At 40.0% G+C, this 25480-nt stretch overlaps 1 protein-coding gene across 1 annotated transcript in view; it reads left to right on the top strand.

The window, feature by feature from the left end:
• nrxn2b (neurexin 2b) overlaps positions 1 to 25480 on the top strand; it is a 649237-nt gene that overhangs the window by 171976 nt on the left and 451781 nt on the right. The window contains exon 4 of the mRNA XM_085349739.1: positions 6772 to 6789. Coding sequence (XP_085205865.1) covers positions 6772 to 6789 — 18 coding nt within the window. The remainder of the gene's footprint in view (positions 1 to 6771; positions 6790 to 25480) is intronic.

The raw sequence follows: 25480 nt of genomic DNA on the forward strand, positions 1-25480 counted from the left end.
CCTGTCATTTAAAAACCCCATACCACTGCTGGGGAATTACGGGTTTTTTTGCTAATTACTTTTTAAATTGTCCATCCATACATTTTCTGCCATTTATCCAGGACTTATCTGACTTATGTCAGGGCAGCAGCCAAAGGAGAGAAGCCCAAACCTCCCTCTACCCAGCAAACTCCTTCATTGTAGCTGGAGGTATTCCCTGGCCAGCTAAGAGACGTATTCTTAGTGTGTCCTGGGCCTATCACAGGGCTTTCTCCTTGTAGGACTTGTCCAGAACACCTTATCCATCCTATTCTAATCTGATACACAAACCACCTCAGCTGGAGAAGTAGTGGCTATACTCTATCTCTATGATAGCCACAGTTCAAGTAAAACAGATTTCCACAATTGTATCCACAATGTTATTCTGTTGGTCAAAACCCATGCTCAGCTCTTTCATTTCCACAATGGACTGGTACAGTGTGCCCATGTCAAAGGTTACAAAGAGCAGCTATAGACACTGTCATTGTCAATGTGAATGTTAAAGACTCCAGTATGCAGTCACGATGGAGTCATCAGGTGGAGTACCCTCCAGCACTGCATCCAGAGATTCAAAGAAGGTTGGGTACTGTGGACTGTCATTTGGCATATAAGCCATGATGCATTCCACAATCCGAATACTCAGGAAAGCAATCCTGTCATCCACTGGGAAAAATACCAATGTACAGGCAGTGAGCTGTGTGATACCCACGATACCCACCCCTACCTACTGCCTCTTGCTGAGGGAAACTCCAGACTGGATCAGTCTAGCACCTCTCAAGGAAACTGGTTCCAAAGCTAGAGCCATGTGTTGAGGTGAGCCTAAATATATCTAGCCAGTAGCTAGACTCCATGTCCCAGTAGCTCTTTGTATTAACATCACCCATGATGTATTTGGTGTGGGAGAGTTTACCAGGGGCAACCCCCCCTAACAAAATAGCCACTGGGATCAGTTGGACAAATAAACCCCTCCACCATGATAAGGTGGTAGCTCACAGATTTTTTTAATTGTGTTTTTGTCAAGTAACTGTCGACTGCAATATGGGTGAAGGGCTCACACTGATAAGTGTAGAAAAGCTGAAGAGGCAGATTGATAAGAAGGGCTCATGAATGTATCTTTATTCTTCTTTTCACTGATTCAGAAAGTGCTATTTATGCACACAACTGAAATTCTGTTTGCACTTACTCGTTTAAATGTCAAGCGTAATATTTAGGTAACATTTTACTATTAATACTGAACGAGATATATATTATATACAGCTCTTCAGCAAGCGTTTTCACCATTATTTGGTTAAAATAAATTGTTGTGAGCGGTAGCATGGCATGCGCATTCCCACAAACAGAACTCGTGTTTCCAAATTAAAATTGTGTGCCTCAGAAGCCTCAGTTTGCCTCTGTGAAAGACACCTGTCACACCTCTCAGAAGTCGCTGTGGTGACGCAAATGGAATTTCATAACAGTATGAGCTGTGTCACATTAGTGTTTATTTTTTGCCTCCAAGCACAGAAATAAATATAGATTGTGCCAAGTTTAACTCGCATACTTTTACTCAGTCTCCAGTGCACCCGCATTCAAACACAGACAAGTCATAAAGTTAAAGTGAGGATGCTATTTAAAGGCCAAACACTGAATTATTTCTTGTCGGTGACATTTTTTCTCTGTGAATGAATGAAAGTACCATTTCAAATGATTTACCCGAGGCAAATCGTGTTCTTAGCACTGAGCTGTATGAACGTTGTACCTCATGTCAAAAGCTGTGAAGCCTAAGTAACTGTAGCTTGTTAATAATTTATATTTTGCTTCTCTGAGTGGAAACTGGCGATCTCACCTTGTTCAGCCTGATATGTCTCACTGGATAGTGAACAAGTCTATGAAGCAATAATGAAAAAATGACAAAAATTAAAAATATGCTAAAAATAAATGGTCAACAAGTTCTTTTGAATACGGTATAGAGAGAGATCCTTTAATATTCTACTTTTAAGACAGTAATAGGATGATTTTGTAATTGTCTGTATGTAGCTCTTAAAATAATGGATAAACTATTTCAGTCTGAGTACAGCTGCAGGAGGTTTTGGCACATCCACTGGCTAATTTGTTTAGTGCAGTTTACAAGTGATTAAAGGGGACCGAAAATCCTGAGCTGAAATAGATATGTTCAGTGTGTCATCTGCATAACCACAATAGGAAATAATCAAATGGTCTTCACTGTCTGCAGTGAACCTCCTCTGTGGGGATACAGGAGGTTTTATTCCTTACAGTTGGATACATAGCCAACTATGTATATCTATTTTCCTTAATAAATGAAAATTCTTCACTAATTCTATAAGACTTCATCAAAATAGAATGCATGCTTTTTCCCTTTAGGTAAACACCAACTAATTGCAATAGTTGCATTGACACCTCTGTATGAGTAAGAATTTCCCTGCAGTCTCTCAGCAACTCACTAAATTCAAAGCCAATTGCCCCATTTTAATACATTTTCCACCAAAGCCAAAGATTACTGCTCTGTGTATAGCACTGACTGACATAGTCAAACTTTTCTGGTTGTACTTTCATTGCAGGAGACCACACTAAGAAGCATTTAGTTGGTGTTTTTGTCAGTAGACAGAAGTGTGCTGGTGAGATGAAATAAATGCTGTGAAACAGTTCAACTAGGAGTCATGCTGAGTTAGTGTTTTACTGAAATCATTTATTTGTGACGGGTTGTTTATGTTGTTGTCTAACACATACCATCTCTGTTTTTTACCTCGCATGCTTTTTGAAAAGTAGCAACTCTGAAAACATAAATGATCTTTGTGGGTGTAAGTATAAAAATAGCAGCGGCTTAAAATAACTTAGAAAACTTAGAAAGGTATAACTTTAAAACTTAAGTTGTTTTGTTTTTACTTCCTGTATTTTCTAATGTAGCCAACTATTAAGATTTGTCCAATTTAATTACAGCAGAGTGAATGCATTGCATATGTGTTTGTGTAATCATAACATTTGTGTCAGAGTAGTTTGACTTGTCAAGTGCAACTAACTCAATTTGAACTAAAAGGTTAATTGCTCAATCGCTCAGGTTTTTATCTTCCATTGTGTAGTGGTTAACACACTTGCAAGCAAGCAAAATATCACTGGTTCAATTCCAGATGATAACACAAAGCTCCTTTGGACTGGACCGGATAATCGATTCGGCATTATATAAATAATATTTACAATTTTTTTTTAAATATCATTACAGGTTAGCGGCACACAGTCACAATAGATAACGGATATATATATTACCTTAAGGTTAGACTGGATCTAAATGAAAGAGCCAGTCACAACAAGTCACAACCAAAGAAGCGAGTATCCAGAAAAATGGTTTTGTTCTACCCGAATTATCATTTTATTTATGTAATTTTTGTTTTTGAGAAACAAAAAGGTTTATTCTTCTTCTAAGTGGACACATCCCAGAAGTGCTTTTCCAGATAAAAGCTCTCTGGGCTCTTTATCCAGGAGCAGGACTATGGTACTGTAAAGAAGAGAAGCTAACCAGGATTACAGACAGACAGAGAGAAAGAGATGAAGATGAGAGAGGAAGAGGGCAACTTCCTGTGTGTGTGTGTGTGTGTGTGTGTGTGTGTGTGTGTGTGTGTGTAAAACTGTAAAAACAAACTAATGAAAACGTCCTTAAGCTTCATTTTCCAAATAAAAAAAAAAAGTACATTAGAGTTTATGGTGAACCTCTTGTATTGTGATGGTTACTTTTCTTTTTTTATTTCTTTTTTTTTATTAAGCTACAGTGTAAAAAAGAGAACATTTGAGCCAGGGGTCTTTAACTCACTGATCTGGGTGCATCTTTGGGGTTGTATCAGAAAAAGCATCTGGTGTTAAAATCTGTCCTGAATCGAACATTTAGAACAGGGGTCTCAAACTTATGAGCTGTGGGCCACTGCTGGCAGTGTCATCTCATGTGAGGGCCACTTTAGTACAAAGACAAACAAACAAGAAAACACCCACAAATATTTCCAAAAATGCTTGCTTTTTTAAATTTCCACTATTGTATAACAAGACAAAACTGCAGACATGAACACATTTTTTTCTCGCTCTTAATTAACTGAACCCTTTCATTAACCTACCAAATAAACAAATTGGTCTTCTCTTTCTTGCCAGACACGTGGGAGCACTTGTGCTATAATTTTGTTCGTATTTAACAAAATAAATGCAGACATTAGTCTTTGAGTGCTAGTGAAAATTGTCTCCATTACAAATAAGTCTCTCACTGAACTAACACAGCCAGTACCTCAACATGTTTCTGCTCTCTGCTCATATCGCCTTCATATTAACTCATTTTTGGCTTTTTAAGGAACTTATTTTACCATTACAGTCAACAACAGCAAATCCTCCCTAACAAAAAAGTAACTTCAAGGGCCAAATTGCATTATATTTTGTCTCTTCAATATACGAGTAGGGGTGATGTGGGCTGCAAGCGGCACCCGGGCTGCGAGTTTGAGACCCCTGATGTATCTGAAGTGGTGATTAGTTACAGCCTAATTAAAGAATTCCTACGTAAATAAATAGTATGAAGATTCTCCTTGGATGATAAAAATGTATTTATGATTGAAAACAGAGCCTAACATGAGAAGTTTTCCATAAGGTTCAAAGGTTAGAGATAACACACAATTACACAACATGAGGAATGTTCTATTTGAAATGCACCGTGTTCCTTTCATCATTGGACAGTAACGCAAACGACAAGAAATAAAAGCTTCACTGCTTCAGTACAGTCATTCAAATATTTAACTTTATGGTTTTTAGATGATAACATTTCACATTACCAAACTGTCATGGATGTAGTTATCTAGATCAACACGTAGAGATTTGCAGGTACATTAATTTATTAAGTGGTTACAGCAGCGTTCGGTTAAGAGGGTTTAAAGCTTTAGCGGAAAATGCTTGAAAGACATACGCAAAGATTTACTCGTTCATATCGAGTTTACTTGCGCACATACAATCTGTAGAGGTCAGTCCAAGTTGGTCCCATCGTCTTTTTTTATATTTGTTTCTTAAAAATGAGAACAAACAGTATCTTTTACAGTATATAAAGTCAGTACACAGTTGGTGGTGTACGTTTATCTGTGTGCAGGCGTGAGCACTGTTTCAATCTTTTGTGTGTGCCATAGACAAGAATGGTTAACAGCTAAGCAGTGCAGAGCAGGAGGTGCCGAGAGTGACATGCAGTGCAGTGTAGAAAACTTGGCTATGGTTACAAAAACCAACTCAGCTCTGGAGCTTGCTCGTACACTGTGGATCATCAGCCTTAGTCCCAGTATGTTTCCTTTATGAAATATCTTCATGAGTGCTTTACTCTTACTGGAATCCAGCTGGGGTTATTTACTGTACTACAGGGGTCACTTCTGGCTTTATGGCTCTGCCCCTGGGTCCTATCACCTCTCCAGAATGATATATCTTCACTAAAACATGATTACCCCAGCTCAGTGTCCCACACTGTTAAGAGGGCTTCCATAACTTTATATTTGTACACAGCTGCCATAACATGGTATTACATAGGAGCAAGTTTGCCACTTTGCAAAATGTATATTTTCATGATTTTAAGAAGGCATTTTTTTTAAAAAGAGAGCCCACCTATGAGGAGGACAAGACAGCTTTATTTTCTTCGGTCTTCATTTCACCCAAATAAATCTTAAAACATTTTCAAATCCTGTATGTCACAGTGTTACATATAGGCGTTAGCTTCCATAATGTTTACATTAATGTTTAGATTTCCATTTAACCCCCCCCCCCCCCCCCCCCCATTGGTCTTAGCAACTACTGTATGCTTTCTTTAATACTTAATACTTTTCTTTAATACTTCTCACCTACGAGCTAATGTAATAGCTCCACTCTTTTAATTGGAGCTTTGCCCCCACAGCATAGATCAATATTTCAAACGGAAATTATGTATGTTTTTCCCCCTCTCTCTCATTTATTTTGAATCACCTATTGAGCATTGGATCAGATCCAAAGGAGTGTGGTGATTGGTGGGTCTAATTAGTTAGTCTGTGTATAATGTACAGTATAGTTAGCATGATATGTTGGAGAGCTATGTCATTCTTTTAGCAGGTAACAAAAAGCACAAGCAAGCTCTAACTTGCTGTGATGTTGCCTTTACTAGATCTTTATTCAGATTGAAGTGTATGTGAGTCGTGTGTATGTTAGTGAACTGTTGAATACAACTATCTTTCTTTATTGTACCCATAGTTTTTTTTTTTAACCTCTTTGCAAGATTGCTTTTATTTAATAAAAATAGGCTTAATTGGATAATCGGGTGTTTTGAGAGTCAGAGATGCAGAATAAATGCAGCCAAGGAGAATCTTTTTTTTTTTTAATTAGCTCGTTTTTTAAATGAGTTTGAATCCCGCTGAAGGATGAGTTATTTGCACAGGAGAAATGAAAGTGAATGTCAAGAAGTTAGCTGTTGCATGAAAGAGTCTCTTTTGACCTTTAAGACCTTTTTATAACACAATATTAATGCTGACTTTTATACAGCCTTGGTAGTTGTTTTCTTCCGTCTCAATTAGCAGCCCTGTGTTAAGGCTTATGTGTGAAACAGTGCTCTGGTAGACCTCAAATGCTAATTGCATTCTGACTTTTCTTTTTTCTGTGTGCTATTATATGTCATTTTGTCTTGACTATTTTTTATGCGAGCAGGAGTACGGTGCAAGCGACATTTGGCTTTGCTGTTTAAACTGATCCATCTTTTTCCTTTTGTCTTTTCTTGTTCCTCGCTTACAGGTGATTCATCGCAAGTTGGTAAGTCAACATCTTTCTTTGTTTTTGCCACATGTACGCTCACCTCGATTCCGCGACAGTCGATCGGTTGCAGACGACCTTTATTACACAGTGTAGTCGGCTGTGTGTGAATGTTTATATCCACGCAAACCACCCGCTAATTATCCTTTTGAATTCTGCACTGCTAGTGTACACTGAGCAATGAAACTGTTGAATAGAAACACATTCCTCTTCCTGCCTTTCACCCTCTCATTTATATTCTTTACACATCACACTTATTTGATTTTGTGTACTATATTACCTTCTATAGTTGTTTGCACTGTATATTGAATGGGGATTTCTAACAGTTTACTGTGAAAAGATCAAACTCTAAATTCCTGCTTTGGGAGTCTGATGAATTGCACCGCCTTGTAATGTAGATGCAAATTTTAAAGCTCCCATTGAGTGACTAGCCAGTTTGGGAACCCAGACATAATTCTGTTTGAATAATGTATGTTACTGCACTGGCTTTCTTATCATGATATAAAATTCAAGGAGTTGTTCCTTTTTTAGTTTCAACCTCATAAAATGATTCATGCAGGGGCTCAGAGTCTGATGTATGGATTTTAGTAAAAGATTCTTGTTACTTTGGTCATGAGCTTCCATTCATTTATTACCATAGTTTAGTGCTTTCCTTTTTATAATGGGCCATTAATGGCTGCCCTTCTCTTTGCTGCCTACTGCCCAAAATTAAAAAAAAAAAAAAAAGTTTCCTTTCAAAGTGAAGCTCTGAGAGGAAATTCAGAGTTATCGTCAAATTCTATTTGTTGTCTTGTTCTTTGCTTGGCCTGAGGTGCTCTGAGGGGTGTGCTGTGAAGCAGGATGAATGGGTTAGTGAGATATGCTGATTTGTTGCCAAGTCTCTTTTAAACTGATTGTTTTGAGCATGCAGAACAGATTAGAAAACTGCTTGGTGTGCATTGCATTTCTTTCATCGAAACACAGTGTCAGACTCCAATGCACTTCTTCAGCTGCATTTCACTTACACCAGGTTTTATATCCTTCGTGTTTCTCCGCAACTTGTTACTCCTGACTGAAGAGTCAAATGACACATTAAATATCCTCTTTTATGTGAGTATGCATGGCACCTTAAGAAGAACGCGTGGGTTACATTGCCTCTGATAAGGGTTTTAGGTTCTGTCCAGGAAATGCCAAGAAAAGCTGTCTTCATTGAACTCATTTAGTTCTACAGCTCTCAATAGTGTCAAATAATTTATTTTAACATAGATCGATGCTTTGTCTATAAATATGTCTTTAAATATGCTGACATGTCACAGTACGCTAGATTTCTGTAAACACTTAATTTTAAATCAATGGGCGTAAAACAGATGAAGGATTGGGATAGGGGTACGACAGCAGCCGCGGTCAGACTAATGAGATGTATCAACACCTCGCTGAAACAGTTAGAAAATGAGATGTGTGAATTTAAAAACTCTAGCTCGCAGCACTTTGTAGCAGTAAACTATTGCTTTAGTGATGTGTCAGTGTTATCACTTCCCTCCTAATAATTAGCTTTGTCTCGCTGCAGTACCCACTATGCATTATGAACCTGCAATAGTAATCTACAGCACAGCAAAATGTGTAGCATGTAATGAGAAAAATAATGTGCAGTTATTCTCACATAGCGATGATAAAGAGGTTTTTAACCCATTCTCTGGGGTGTATTTTCCCCTGTGAGTTCTGCACTGTGGTAATTGAAGCATGTCTCCTGATCCTCATGTGGTTAATGTGTGTGTGCGCGTGTGTGTGTGTGTGTCAAGGTTTGTCCAGCGAGTGTTTGGCCCAGAGATCTGATGCTGTCTGAATACTAATTTGAAATTTTGTCTGACTGCGGCAGCTTGGAAACTGGGTGGGGACTAGAGGTTTAGTTAGGGACAAGTTCATCCCAAGGGTTACTGTGCAGAGTGGAGAGCACATCAGGTCCTTACCACCCACTAAGAATCAAGATTCAAAGTGGGGGAAGAGATTAAAACTGATTCAAATTTGATCTGGAAAGCTGGTGCAATTTGAGTTTCGTCGTTATTTAAACCACTGGGCAAAGAACAATGCTATACTTTGTTTTGATTTGTGATATAAGCTATTTCTGCACCAGTCTGCAAAGTCAACATGGCTTTGGTCCTGTAGATATTGGAGGATTCACTAAAATGTAGCTACTCATCAGCTCATCTGGTTCTGCAGACTCTGTTTCATGCAATATTTAATTAGTGAAAAGGTTGCACTGTAGCCCATATGCCCAACCTAAATCACTCAGGCTTTCTTTAAACATAAGCTGTATATAAAATAATACTTCATTGATTACTTGATAGACACAGTCACACTGTCTTGAAAGGCAGTAACAACTTGCGATTGCAGCACTTCACATTGCAGCTTTCTAAAAGTCAGTCGATTGGTCCAAACGTACAGTGCTTGTTTTCTTCAAGTTTGTTTCAAACTTGATAAGCTGTCAAAATACTAGTGCGGTGTACAGATTTGCACATACGCTGACATCTTTCCCATGGGATTTTGTCAGAACTCATTAAGTACAGTTAAACCTATATAGGAAAGAATGTCTCATCTATCTCCACAGCCATTTGCCAGTGTTGAAATGTGTATTATTGCCACTAGTTATTGTTGTATTTTTGTACAGGGTCCAGTTTTTTGTTTTTTGTGTTTTGTTTTTCTTTTCCCTGTCAGGCTTATGAGGCAGGTTGTGGCAGAGATAATTGTTGTCCCTTAGATGTGGAGGCAGGGAGGCTGACTATAAGCAGAGATCCTTATCCTATTGCTGTATTTCATTCTGACTCAAAAAAAAAAATGGCTTTGGCAGAAGCACAGACATCTTTCTGTGTACCTCGCTCTCTCTCTCAAGCCTTGTTCACCAGAGATCAGATGATTAGCATCTCTTCCCCTTTTTCTCTCTCCTCCCTTTGAATGCCAACCTCAGGCGAGTCAGAGCCAGAAAAAGCCTCTTCATGCTTGCCGATGCTGCAATGGGATTGGCCGACTCACCACACATGGTACAAAGAATGCTCGGTTAACCACACATCCACAGTTTGGAATAGAAAATGAGGGATTCAAGCTGGTGGATGGTGCCACTTAGAAAGTGGAATTTTTTGTTTGTTTGTTGGTTTTATACAAGTAAAATGTTTTATACACAAGTTCATTGAAAACTTGTTAAGGCTTTGAGTTTTTATGTTTTTGCTAAAAACATTGTGCCAACAATCAAATGCATTCAGATGTAGCACCTTTAAAACTGAAAGTAATTTGTTGTGGAATAAATTGCATGGCAGCCTAAAACTGCGTTTCTGCCAATAACTAATATACTGATGGACCTTTTGGATCCAGATATTCAAATGAAGCATTAATTCTATTTTGACAATGAAAAACCATCATTGCATCAAAATAATGTTAGAGTCTGCACAAAACTAGGTACCTCCACCAAGGAAGTGCCTAATATATGTGGATATTCTAAAAATGACATCATGTTATTATGACCTTATGTACATTACAATAACAGGCTGTAAATGTCACGGTCTGGCTGGCAGACCGTGGGGAGATGGGGAAATAGGACCCAAACGCCGGACTCTTCAGTGCAACAGTGTTTATTTACAAGGTGGTGAAGTAAACAACAATAAATCCCCAGTTTCCCAGACTCCCGTGTAGTGTCTTGTTCCCAAAAGTCCCCGTGTAGTGCTCTCTGCCCCAGTGTCCCTGCACTCCCCGTGCTCACTGCTCCTTCTCGTCCCACACTCCTCCTGAGGGGAAAACAATAGAGGCAGCCGTTAACACTTATCCCAGCAGGCATACACTCACACTTGACTTGTTTGAAGACTGACGTGTAGTCAAACGCAATAATCCAGCGTCGGTGGAAGCTCCATCGCTCATCTAAATAGCTCCCCCGACGAGCCCAGATGAGGAGCAGGTGTGCGGCCAGGACTTCGGGTGTGGCCAGCCCTCAAGTTAGACCACGCCCCCAGGGCTGAAGGTGCCTGTAACTTGGCCACAGCAGAAAGGCAAAACACACACACACACACATACCTGCCTACATACAGATGTGCATAGGGGCAGTGCAGACAACACACCAAATAATAATAATAATAACAACAATAACAATAATAGTCACAGTCCCCACTGCCCACGGACCCCGAGTCCCCAGAGCCGGGTCCGTGACAGTAAATGTCTAAATAGCTAACAATTTTAATTTATTGCTAACATTAAAATACATTTAATGGAACAATAAAATGAAAAAATATATATAACCTTTTAACCAAACTTCACATTTTCAACGTAGCATAACTAGCATATTGATGTACGTCTGGCCTGTACAGGCTCAGTCCTCATAATAAAAGCCACATTAACTGCACAATTTGTTAAGAATGCCCCTTGTGGTTTTAATCCACTGGGGCTTCAGTTTCTCAGATGATGGAAGCACTTGGGGATTTATGCTTTTGAACATTTTGTAAACCATTTACTTAGTTGATACCTTGAAAGAAAGATGTGTATTTTGCACATTTCTGTTACATTTGTTTTAAAAAGCATTGCAAACAGGACAAAAATAACATTCCATTATACCTGGAAATGTAACCAATACTTAAGGTATTCCCTGCCTCCTGATAAATAACACAGGATAGGAAGAGCACAACAAAATGGGCAATCCACAATAAAAACTCAAGCCTGTGGCCAAATTTACATACTAAAGGAGAATGGTAATGAGATAGCTACCTGAGATAATTACTACTCAAGGCGTCCGGCTCTTATACTTTACCACAGGGAACCGGTTTAACTCACTACAATTAAATGGGCACTCATTTGCTCCATTTGAGGCACCATTTATGCCATTTTATGCCCCACTGTGTCTTAATTGAGTGTTGACTTAAATATGAAAATTTTGAGCCAACAGAAGTTTAAGGATGCAGATTTGGATATCTAATGGATGGATATTCTTCTATTTAAGATTATTAGAAAAAAAAATACAGTATTTTTTTTCTTCTTGATTTAATCACAATCACTTTCCAGTGGCGTTTTTATGGATGCACATTTGAACTAAGATTTACAGCTGTTTGTAAAACGGCTATTGACCTTATCAAAATTCTTCTTGTGTACTCCGCTCTTTAGCTCTCGTCAAATACCTTTTTTTGTGTGATTTCTACTGAGGATTATTCTTGCTGGCTAATTTTGAAAGGTATATTGTTTTTTAATACACCTGCCTAAGCTAATATGTATCCTGCCACTGCATAATATCTAATGTGGGGTCTGGCAGGGACTGGGTTATAGAACTTAACTTTTCTGACATCCACATATTCAGGCCTTTATTAATAAGTAATCAGGACAAATAAGAGTCAGCATGTATATTTAGTTTTACTGCAGTGTTGCCTAGAAATACTATTATTAACATCAATGACTTCTATAATATTCCTCTTCCTATTGGCGACTATGTAACTGCTCTGCTGACATCCAGCCTTTCTTCGGAGGCTGGAGAGATCTCTGACATGGCAATTACTGCCATTATATTTCATCTCTGTCCTGCCTCAAACAAATAAATTAAACTGTAATATCTTGACTGCTGAGAAATTGCCTTGGATTGTTAGAAATGATGGCGGGTTGATAGTGTGTGATCGTTGAACTTGCTGTATTCTGCTTAACAGTGTGAGACTACATGTTAGAAATAAGAGATGCAGAGCTCTGCGAGATGCACATTGATGCCAGCATGTGAAGATTTATGATGTCCACTTCTATTAGCCTCAGAGTAATTGTTAAGACAGCAACGAACAGTCCATAGCTCTAATCCTCAAATCAAAGAGAAGTTGCACAGACCACCAGCCCTCAGATGTGATTTCCTTCACTCCAAAGCTTTTTTCATTTTTCCATCTTGTTGAAAGATCGCAGTATAGAGGCGACTTACTCCCTGTAATTTCTAATGAGCTAGGATTTGATCAGTATTCTTGAAATACTTTTTTCATCAGTGGAAGCTTTACTGAAGCAAAGATAATGAATTTATGACAGATATTTTGATGTTTTTTGTTTTAATGTGAGGCTGAAGGTATGTTTAACTTTTAGTGAGGGCTAACGTGCAGCAGATTGTAAGAAAAAAAACAACTGCAGTGTCTTCGGGGCTTACAAGAGCAGGTAGAAGAAAATCCTAGAAAAACAAGGATACAGAGATGAAAGGTTCAAATAAAACAATGCATTTTAAGGAGAGGACGCTAGTCTGGAAGACTCTTGAATTTTTAGTGCATGCGGTGTGAAAACACATCCAATTTATACCCCCATCATTTGTGTCAAGTCCAGGTTGATCACACATCTATTCTGTTGATCCAACTCCATGTGTGTTTAAGCAACATCTAGCATTTGAGGAGGGGAAAAGAGTAATTTGATTATATTATGGGAGCAGCAGGGGTGTTTGCTAAGTTTGGATCAGACCATTGCTGTGGATGAGCCTCTGCGTCCTGAAGCTCCACAGCTTAGAGGGTGTGTTCATTACCAGCCACAGCTTATTACAAACAGCTGGTGCTGGTTACTACCCCGGGGCCAATCGCATACATTATTACACACCATCACACATTCACATCCATGCACCTTTACTCATATGACTTTAATTTGGCAACAACACTTCCCTGTTTTTTAAAACAATTGTTCCATTCTGTATAGTGTGTGGTATTATGAGTGAGCTCAGTCAGTGGTTTGTTGCTGCTCATTTTCCTTTCATCAGATTTTTCTGCTTTTGGTGATTTTTTATTTTATTTTATTGTATGTTATTTTTTAATATTGAAAGCAGTTTAATTGAAAGGGGGCTTTAAATCAAGGATCATGACATTTTTGCTAAGAGTAGTGAAGCTTTAAACCCTGAGTGGGTTTGAAGTGGAATAACGGATTTGATGATATCCATTCCCGTAGTAAATAGAAGGAAATAAAATGAACTTTTCAACTTACCTTTTCTCATACTTGGACATGAATTTAATACCAAATGTAATTTTACTATGAAGTACTCCATTTAGGGTTAAGAGGTTCGCTTCTTTCAGCGTATTTCCCCAAATCTCAACCTTTAAATGTCAGTCCTGTTTTATTTTTCAGGCACACAAACAGGCAGACTTTCCTGTGTTTCCTCAAGGTCATGACACTACAACTGTGGGTCTGAGGAAGCGATGACAGACAGAGTTGGTGGCTAACAGTCCACTCCTGCCAACTGTAATCGACTGTGAGCACAGTCATCTCTACACAGCAGTACTGCGTAGAGATCAGGTTTTCTGAGGAGGAGGAGAGGGAAACATGAAGCCTAATTTAACAAAAGCATGAGGACAATGAGGACAATCAACACACAAACACACAATAGCAATTCACATCAGTTTCATTCAATTTTCCATTTTTTTTTTTTGCCTATCTCGTTTGGTTCTTTTGCCATCAGAATTATTGTCTAAAGGCGAAGAAAGATGCCCAATGGATTTACTTTACCAAATTGACCATCCCAGCCTTGCCGTAATGGTCTATTTGATTCACCTTTTATTGTTTATTTTATTTTTAATTTTCACTTGCTAGATACGGCACAGATTTGAATGAGGAAAAGAGAAGGGAGAAAGAAAGAGGGAAAGAAAAACGGCGGAGAAGAGGGACGGGGATAAAGGGCAAAAAACAAAAACCAAGAAAATAAGCAGACAAAAAAAAACATGTATCAATCACCTGGATCACCTGTTGAGAATGAAAAAAGAAAACAAGCAGAAGAAAACGAGAGCAATAGAATAAACAACATCACGATGATCTATGTGAATATAACTGTAAATACTAAATATTAAACGTTATTGTGCTAAGATCGACGGCGCACAGTGTGCTTTGAGGTAGGAGCCAAAAAGGGTGTAGTTTGTGTGTGTGAGCACCCGTGTGTACACCTGTGAGCATGAATGCGCTTGTTTTTAAAAGGTTCCTTCATGTAATGATCTGCTAGAGGGTGTGGGGAGCCACTGCCCCGTCCTCCAGGGTATGAAGCAGGTATGGAGGAGATCAAAACTCTAGACATCCGGAGGCCCTCAGAACACAAGAGACCAAGGAAGACCAACAGAGGGGCAGCCGCGCCACTGTCCCAGAAAGAGCTGAGGAGAGTCCCAGATGAGGGCTCACTCAGCAGCCGCGGAGCATAAGCCAGGGGGGGTAGCAGTGACGTGCCCGTGAGCTCCGCCGGCAGCCAGCTGCGCCAGAGTGACCGAGCCCCGGGCCGAGAGGCCGAGGGCACCCCACCCCCGAAGTGGCCCGAGCGAGCCCCAGGCTCCAGGCCCTGATAAGCAGCCACCAAGGAGTGGGCCGGTGTGTACCTGGACGCCCATCCCCGGACACAAAGAACCACCAACGCACCGATGTCTGAGGGCGTCTGCCACTGGCAGGGGAAGTGGTGGGGGGAGATAGGCCTCCAAACCTTAGAGGGCCTGAGATGTCCCCAGAGAGGTGGCGTCTGATACCCGACCTGACATATAGACACAGAAATACAAGCACACACATATACAAACATCCATTTCCTCCCTCATGCTCTCATATGCAATTACTCAACACTCACCCAACGTGGAGACAGACATAAAGAGACGCTGTACACACGATCACACTCCCCAAGCGTACTCTAAGCCCCGGGTCTAGGTACCCTTGCCCCTGGAGGGGGAAACTGCACCCAGAACCAGGTGATGTTACCCTTTTCCCTGCGGTGGGGAGAAGCAGATCGCCCCGACTCCGCAGCAGCAGGGAGGCCCCACATTCCAGACCCCAGTCGGACGGCCAACTTCTCCTCCTAGCCCCGCTGAAGGGGGTTTGAAGACTCCAAACCTCCCTCCGCCCACTCATATGTAGTGTTGATACATGTGATACAGAAGACAATAGACGCCCAGGCTGAGATCTTCCTCCACCTCTCCTGTATCTCCCCCTCCTGCAGAGTGAGTTCCTGAAGAGAGGAAAGCTCCTGCAAGATGTAACAACCTCCCCCACCAGTTGAAGAGCCCCCCAGGTGGCTCGATGCACCGGCCGACTTATCATTTATCAAATAGGTGAAACCTTCGTGTCAGTAAAACAGACTATGGTGGTAGTCTTTTGGCTTTAGGTAATCCTCATTTTATTTTCATTTAACTAACTGCAGCCAACCCCATGTGGTCTCGCTCTTGCTCCTCATCGCTGTGTAGTGTCATATTGTTTCATATGTAAGCGTGGCATCAACACACCCCTTTCTCCCCCACTTGCCGTGTGACGTCTTCAGAGGCCCCACAGATCCCCATACATCCCAGCCACTGTGTATCTGTTAACGGTAACTGCTCTGAGGTTTTCAGGCTCCGGTCAGCAGCAAGCCACAGCCGACCTAATCGATAGGGAACCCAATAGGAGGAATGAGTCTCATGAATCAACCTGTCTGGATATAAACCAATACACATGCACACTTATAGCAGGGTACATGCAGTAGACACTGAGCTACACATATATATACACATGTGAAAGGCACGTATACTGTACACATGAAAGAAAAATTATTGTTCCTTATTAAAGTCTTAGTGGTCTACTTTTAATTGTTTAGAATAATTTCATTAGGTTAGTACTGTGCATTTAGTGCACTAAATAAAGCACCTCATTTTCTCCACTGCTTCAACAAAACCCTGAATTTCAATTAAGGTGAAGTCACATTGCTTTTGTTTTTCTTGTTTGTTTGTTTGTTTGTTTTTTTTTTTGGGGGGGGGGGGGGGGGGTTTGCTTTTCATGGCCTTGTCTAAGCATTTTTAGTGCAAACAAGCTTCTACATGAGTTCATGGTTAAAGACTGGAGTGGAATTCAGGATCATCCATGCATAAACATATATGTATGTTTCTGCCTTCATGTACATGCAGTTTTTACTGGGAATCCAAGTGTGACTGAGGCTGCAGTTTCTTAAAATCTTATTATCTGTAAACACATCAAATTCTGTGTTTATCAAAGCACACCATTCACATCACTGATTCTCTGGTATAATCTGTAGAGTCAGTGCAGTCTGTCTTGCTGTAGTTTTATGGAGTACGCATATACACTTAAATTTTGGGATATTTGAGATGTTGCTTTCGACTTTAATTAAGTCCATTTCAAACTGAGTTCATTTAAAAGTACTTGGCAACTAGCAATGTAGGTTGATGTGGGATGTCAGTACAGAGGACTTTCAGTGACTTCCAAGGAAAGAAGTTGAACAGTTTACTTTGAAACTGTAGTAGAAAGTTTCCATTTTATGTACTGCACAACTCATCTCTATTACCCTGCATGATAAGACACAGAAGATTTTAAATATCTATATTCCACCATCTCAGCAGCCAGGTTTGTTATATTCCACCTCATAAAGCTACAGAAAAGAACTCCACAGCCACCGGTACAAGAGCCAGGAGTCTAGTTGGTGGTGGGACTGAGGCTGCTGCAGTGCTGCTCTGCAGTTTTATGATGGACTAGCTAGCATTGATAGCACCCTGGTCCCCGCTTGTGATCTCACACGGAGTGTGAATGTTTGCTGTGTGGATGTTTGGATGCAAGTGGATGGCAAAGGATTTCATCACATCTGCTCTTTTCTCTGCATTGACCTGTCTATATCTCTCTTGATGGTTGACAACAGGATGTTTTCCAGTGAAAGTTCATAAACCTGTGAAGGGGACAGGGCCACAACAGTGGAAAATTTACTCATTCCTCAGTTGTTGCATTTTTCTACTCTAAAATAGACTTTAATTATGAGCAAGAAACCTGGAAATATGAGGTCGGTCGTTTCTTAATTTCTGCATCCATTTTTTTAAGTGAAGCTGAATAAAGTTTCTTACTGAAAAAGCTTCCTACCATATGTAGCAAGCTGTTTCAGTAAGAAATGTACAATCTGACAAGTGATGGTAGCTACTAAGATTATCTAAAACCTACATAAACAACTAGAAGCTGTGGAGTCAATTAAAATTAAATAAAGTGTTGTTCAAACTTTTTAAAACTAGATGCTGTATTTGTAAGCTCACTTTAGATTTAGATTACTTGCAAAATCACCCAAGTCTTATAGCAAATATAACACTGATACGAATTTTAGCAATGGCTTTGGAATTCATCTAGACTCTTTTAACCTCAGAAAATGGAGAAACTGATGAAACAGAGCCCAATTATTTTTGTTTCTTTTACGCATAACTACAAGGCTAACTTTAAACAATTATTAGAAAGAATCTGTGCTTAGTACTATATAGTAAAGTGTCCTGTAAACTGGTACTTGCAGGTGATAAATGGGGAGGCCGAGTAGACTCACAGTGTTATCAGTGCTACTAAGGCCTGCAAACTAGGAAGAACACAATATTTTCTCAGGGGTAAGACAAAGCCAGGCCATGAGGCTAACATTGATCTATCGTTGTACAGTCAGATTCATGCTGTAAGGGCCTCGGTAAACAATGTTAGAACAATGTTAGAACAAGAGGGCCAGTGTATGTTCATGAAGACTGGTAGGAACTGTAATTTATGTCTCTGTCTATGCACTAAGTGTCCTCATACAAAATTTTATATAGTTCATTGAGTGTAATATTACGTAAATACTGCTCTGCAGCCGAGATGATTGAGTTTTTACTAGAACCGTGTGTGTGTGTGTGTGTGTGTGTGTGTGTGTGTGTGTGTGTGTGTGTGTGTGTGTGCATGCGTGTGTGTGTGTGTGATTGATAGATGTGCTTGTAAAAGAAAAAAAGAGACATGTGGCTGTGAAAACGACCAACCAATTAAATCCAATCTGCTCCAGAGGACAGATGACATCATAAACATGCATCATCCTGCCAGTGTGTACACAATACACATACACAGTGTAATATGTGTAATCTCCCTCTCTCTCGCTCTCTCTCGCTCTCATTTACAACCCATTACTCCTCCTCGGTATGTCATTTATAAATTAATATAAATGGTTTATTCTTGCATGTTACAAAAGCTCATGTGTAGCATGCTTAATAATAGTATTTTCACGCATTATAAAGTATGGATTCATTATTATAAAAACAAAAGTATTACATTAATTACAAAAAAGGTATTCATGATCATTAATGAGTCATCATGTCATTTAAACAGTTTTAGTAAATAACAACAATTTAGAATGTATCCACATTTATACAGATACACATTATGAAATGAACTGTTTGTCTGGGAGTGTGCTATTACAGGATTTATAAAAACTTATTTCATGTTGTACTTCATGGCTAGTTAAGTATTTTCTATGATCTCAAGTTTGGACGATCTGTATTTATAAATCAAACTGGAAGGTCAACAGCAAGAACCTTGAGCCTTTGTTCAAGATCTTCAATTTAAAAAAAAAAACAGGCAAAGCACAAAGTGGCACAGAACATACAAATATTTATTGCAAGATGCAAAAATATCTCATATCTCAACATTTGCAGAACACTGAAATGTAAGTAGGACAGACTAGGACAGAAAGAGACATGCTGAGCAGCTACTCTAACTTATATATATATTGAAACTTTTTCATTTAAAACATGAATAAGGTCATCACAAAGCAAAGGAAATATTTCTCAGAGCTTCACACACAAGTGTAAACACCACAAATTATCAATCATATTAAACTGTGTGTGAAAAATGTCTCTAGGATGTTTAAGTACTTGGGATTTCTTTAATCACTGTCCACTCTGGTTCATGTCCAAAGCACTCCTGAATATCAAGTTGGGTCAAGTTTTCTGAAAGTCTTGTAAATACCATAACTTGAGAAGCAGATGATGTAGAATTTTGAAATTCATACCACAGATGCATCTACTGGGAGGCTGAGGGCTAGCACCGGGTGCTGCCAGGTTTGTTTTGTATTTTTATAAATTGTGCTATGTTTGAAAAACAGAATTCACTTTTTAAAACTGTCTTTATAAGTCAGGTTTATTTCTCTTTATGTGCAGGTAGCATCCCACACTGCACTGCAATTTTAGGACAGTGGATAGAATACTTAAAAGCTGAGCTTTGCCAGCCTTCCATGTTTATTTCATAAACTTTGATTCTCTTTTCTGCCATTTTATCCAGCACCGATGTAAAGTCACAGCAAAGATGTTTGGCTAGATGTAGAGTTTTGCACACACACACACCTTCACCACCACAATCTGTGTGTCTGGGATAATTGTATTCTCTCAATGAAAGAAATTGACAGAAGGTGAAGGAGAATTATAATTAGTGTGCAAAAAGTTCTCAGTGACAGCATCTTAAAGTAGACATGCACACACACACTATATTGCCTCTATATTTATCCAATTACTTCCTACTTCTCACCAGTTATTTTTTCTTTCACATGCAACCCACTTAGCACTAGCTCTCGGAGAGCGAGACCATCAACCAGACTAGAAACACATTTGGCACCTCCAAGGTGGGAGTGACAGAGTTGGAAACAGAATGTCAATAGCTTCAGGTGTAGGTAAAACTCTGCCTCCAGCTAAGTATTTCCCTAAAATGAATGAAATGCCTTTAATTGTAATTGGGGTTGCACTCCTACCTTAACACGGCTCATCGCTAAGGGTGAATGCAGGTGCATTGTGTGTAGTGGTGCTCGAAGAAAGGCCATTGGCGACAGTGGCAGGACAGAGTCCAATATAAATTAATGGTAAGCAACTCTATCCCTAACAGTGGTGGCTAGCACCTTATTTTTTCCATCACCAGTCAAAGAAACAAACATGAATGGCTTAAAATGAGAATCTACCTCAGTATCAGGATTCTTGTCATGCTCAAAGAGCATTTCAGATGGAGAGGCAGTTTTAATAAGGCCTGTTTCTTTTTCTTTTTTTTGCTTTGCTTTTTCTTTGGATTGCTGTACAAACAGCAATTAAATGCCCCAGCTCATGGCAATAAAAAACAGTCACGGTTTCTGCTGACCTCGTGCACTTTTTTCCAACCCAGTTATGTTGCTTTTATTTTCCTTTCCTGAACTACTTTCATGTCCAGACAAACAGAGGCAGAGAACATGGTATTATGGGTTAAAGTAAACAGATCTGCTTCTCTGATGAATGATGTCACCTTTTGCTCATTTAGGCGGATAACTACCTGCTTTGGGAAATATTTATTAAACTCTTCAAGCAAAATAAGCTCTCAGGGTTTTGACTTTATCGGCCTGACATCAAATGTTTACCAAACCACAAATATCTGGTTTGGAGATTTCCCACAATTCTTAAATGTGTGCTGATAAGCCTCAGGGACAAGTTCATAAGTGTGCACCACAGTTTTCTTCACAATTTCACAGTTGAAACTGTCTTTTACTGACAAGCTTGTACATACTTCCTCACATTTGCCCTCACAGTTTAGTGAACCTGCTGTGCACTCAGAAGCACAGAAATATAAATCAGCTTCAGTTTCAGGAAATAGTGGAACTAATTATAGGTGCTGCATGTTATCAGAGCCCATAGATTAGATTAGATTAGATTAGATTAGATAGAACTTTATTAATCCCTCGGGTGGGTTCCTCTGGGAAATTCGATTTCCAAAAAAGCACAGCACCGACAGAAGTTACAGAGTTATAGCAGTAGTGGTCTGTGCACATGGAAGAACAGAAGCAGGTGTAAATGTGGCATATGGAGATTTGTAGCTTAGTGTGCTCCTCCACCTTCTTGCAGTGGTTCTTGATAGATCACCGCCTTCTGAGGGTCCAAGACTTTGCCGGACCCAACACCACCGATCACCTCAGCAACCTCAGACACTTTCATATCTGCTACGCCTCTGGTGTAGCCTCGGCCATGGCTTCCCTCAGGCGACTCTACAGGAAGCATGTTTTTTAACCAGCTTTGCACACAGAAGAGACTTCAGCTCTGTTTCAGAGGCACTGTAGGGAATCTGAATATCATCAAAATTGCCTACATTAAGCACATCTACATTTTAGCAATTCTCTATTTTCTCCCAAGAAGGGGAGGTCACAAAACTATCCAAAGGAAAAAAAAAAAAACAGCCAACCAAACACAAAGTACTTACTAAATGACCATGAAGCAAGAAATCTGAGTGCAGCCCATCTAGGGGGCCAGGACACAACATGGAAACGGCAGCTATTTCCTCAAGCACCAATGGAAAACTATTGAAGCACAATGTTCTATTTATTGTTTAGTAGATCCAATAACAAAGAAGAACAAAATATCATCAGGATGAGCTAAAGCCAAACAACGAACAAACAGAACCATTCACCAAGACAAACTCAGATGACCTACCCGAAAAAAACAAAGTACAAAAAAAAGGGGTTTACCTCAGGAGGAAATAATTACCACAAAAAAAGGACAGCCCCCGCTCTATTTGTTCCTTCTCTACTTCTAGACATAAAACATCTACAAATTACAGCGATCACTGATGTGGCTGGCTGGGTGAAAGGGGAAGCAAATGATCCTCTGTAGATGGCAGCCATCTACATGTGATGTGAATGACATAGTAAACATAAACATAATAAATTAAAATGTGCTTGTGGTTTTTCACAGACAGCTAAACACCAGCAACACCTCATATCACTGGCTGTGAGAGTTTCTCTTGTGTAAATCTACAGACTTAAATAATCAGGATACAACTTAATTTTGTGCATTAAGGATGGAGATCTACCTTTAAGACATAATCTATATTTTCAAGGAATCACTCCAGTGACATATTTATTAGTACCAATCCATGATATGAGACAGCACAGGTGGTGTGTTTGTGTGTGGCTCAAGTGTGTGAGAGCTGAATGGTACTGAAGCCTTGGCCTTGAATACATATAACACCCAATGAAACCCCAGCGCAGCACTGAGGAGTTTGAATTAAAGTGGATTTAAGGGAGACGGGAGTTGGAAGAGAGTAAGGGTTTATAAGTCTGATTGCCTTGCCCACAACTCATAATGAGACGCATTACAGGGCTGATGTTGTAAGATTAGAGTGACTTAAGAGACACGAGCTGTCTTATAGATTAGAATAGAGCTAGAGAGAAAATGGGAGGGGGGGAGTGGCATGGAGGGAGAAAAGGAAGGATTGGCCAGTGATGTAAGGAAGAGGCAGAGACAGAAGTGGAGAAATGTAAATGAAGGAAAGAAGGGAGCCAACAATGTTTTGCAGATGTTGACATGTGGGGGAGGAAAGGCATTGAGAGTGGACAATGAAACAGGCAATTTATGAAAACTGCAGAGAAGCTCTCACTTATTAAAACACTGACAGCCAGTGACAAATATATAGCTCGATATAGTCCATCTCCACCTTGACTGGAATTCAAAACAGGCCGGGATGTCGTGTAGAACTTAGACAGGTGTTTATGTTGTCTTACAAAACTGCCAGTGGTCCAGAGAAACCGTCCAGCCATTTCCTGCAGCCCGCTTGTCTGATTTGATAGGCTCTCATATTTGGACGGTGATCAAAAGGTGAAATTCTGATTCAACTCTTAAAAAAATCAATAAATAAAAAGTGTGAAGTAAAACAAAAACAAATAAATCAACCAATCAATAACAAAGTGACATGAAAGTTTCACATGTTCATGCCACTTTGGTGTTCCTTTATTGATTCCTTGCAGGCCTCTTGCTTGCTAGTTTAAAAGCTTATGGATTGATTATAATCTGTGATACTGTCTCTTTAAGCGATTTTTGCAGTTATTGTTATTGACTGTTATTGTTTGATTGTTAACTGACTTGCATTTAACTAATTGACACATTCATTGTCCTGCATGAAGACACAACTAAAACAGCAGAGCCCCAATCCGAAAAAGTTGGACTTTGTTAAATGTAATTAAAAGCACAAAGAAAGGACTTCCATATACTTCATAAACCCCTATTTTATTCACAACAGATCACAGAAAACATATCAGGAATCAGGAACAGAGTTACTGTACTTTTGTATTTCCGATATACGTTTTAATCTTATTTCATTTTGATGTTTTCGTTTTACTTCAGTTTACTTCGGTTAGTTTCCAGAGTGGATTTTATTATTTCATTTGACTTTTTATTGTTGACAAATGTTCAGTTTATGTTTAGTTTTTATCAATTTCAGTGTCCGCTTTGATCTTTTTTAATTATTATTGTATGGAGGCCATATTTCAGAGGCAAGATTCTGGCAAATAATTAGAGGTATAAAAATAACACGACTGTAGAAAATCCAGTTTCCAAAGTCTACATGTTTTTACTAAAATGTTACCATTTTTAGACTACAGACTACAGTTTTAAGTCTAAGGATATTTCTCCCATATCTTTATTTTATTTTAGTTAGTTTTCCAAGTTCAAGAAATTGTTTGAGTTACCTTAGTTAGTCTAGTTTTTATTTGTATTTTAAGTAACTAAAATCTTCCAGTTTAAAAATTTGAACTTTTTTTGTTTAGTTTTAGTTAACTACACTTAACTAATATATAAATATTATAGTTAACTATAATAATCTTTTTTTTGATCAGTGGACCTAAGGGAGCAGCATAGCCAATGCAAGCTGTTATATGAGAGCAACAATATTTTGAAATTGATCCTATTTCACAGGAAGCCAGTGCAACAATTTAAGAATATGATGAAATCACGCTTCCATGTACCTGTGAGGAATCTAGCAGCATCATTGTGAGCCAGGTTCATCTGTGATAGCAGTGTTTTGCTCAGTCCAACAAAACAACCCCCCCACCCCCCCCCCACTAGGGAAGTCAGACCACAACCTGGTTTACCTACAGCCACAATACACACCCCTCGTCCAAAGGCAGCCTGTCACAACGCGCTCCATCCGGAGATGGACCCCAGAAAAGGAGGATGCTCTGAGAGACTGCTATGACACCACAGACTGGGATGTGCTCCTGAGCCCACATGGTGAGGACATAGAGGGGGCGACACACTGTCTTACAGACTACCTCAACTTTTGTGTGGACACAGTCGCCCCTGCTAAGACGGTACGGTGTTATCCTAATAACAAACCGTGGGTAACACAGGAAGTCAAAGCTGTCCTCAACATGAAGAAGAAGGCTTTCAGGAGCAAAGTGAAGGAGGAGATGAAAACAGCACAGCGGGAGGTGAAACGCTGCCTGAGGGAAGCAAAGGACACCTACAGGAGGAAGGTGGAGCAGAAGTTGGAGAGGAACAATATGAGGGAGGTCTGGAATGGTGTGAAAACCATCACAGGCCACAACACCAAGAAAAGCACAGTGGGGGGGACTGTGGAGAAGGCAAACGAACTCAACAACTTCTTCAACAGGTTTGACCAGCCCACAACCCCCCCACCCTCACCCTCACCTTCACTACAGAGTCCTCTCCCCACTCTCCTGCCTCCCTCACTTCCCCCCCCTTCCTGACACCATGACACCCCCCTCCTCCAATCCCTCTCTCAGCAGCAAGACATCTCTCCCCCTCCCCTCCTCCCAAACATCTCCCAGTGTCACAGTGGATCAGGTCAGGAGGCAACTGAGGAAGCTTCGCCCCAGAAAGGCAGCAGGCCCAGACAAGGTGTGTCCTAGGATGCTAAAGGCGTGTGCTGCTGAACTTGGGGAGCCGCTACAACGAGTCTTCAACCTCAGTCTGCGACTGGGGAGAGTGCCCGCCCTATGGAAGACATCCTGCATCGTCCCGGTCCCCAAAAAGAACCGGCCCAATGAGCTGAATGACTTCCGACCGGTGGCACTGACGTCACATCTTATGAAGACTCTAGAGCGGCTCTTCCTCAACTTCTTCCGACCACAGGTACAACATGCCCAGGACCCACTACAGTTTGCATACAAGGCGGGTGTCGGAGTGGAGGATGCCATCCTGTACCTCCTACACAGAGCCCACTCACACCTGGATGGGGG

Source organism: Diplotaxodon limnothrissa, linkage group LG3, assembly GCF_057381915.1.
Source record: "Diplotaxodon limnothrissa isolate DT_005_m linkage group LG3, D_limnothrissa_male_GT1.1, whole genome shotgun sequence".
NCBI lineage: Eukaryota > Metazoa > Chordata > Actinopteri > Cichliformes > Cichlidae > Diplotaxodon > Diplotaxodon limnothrissa.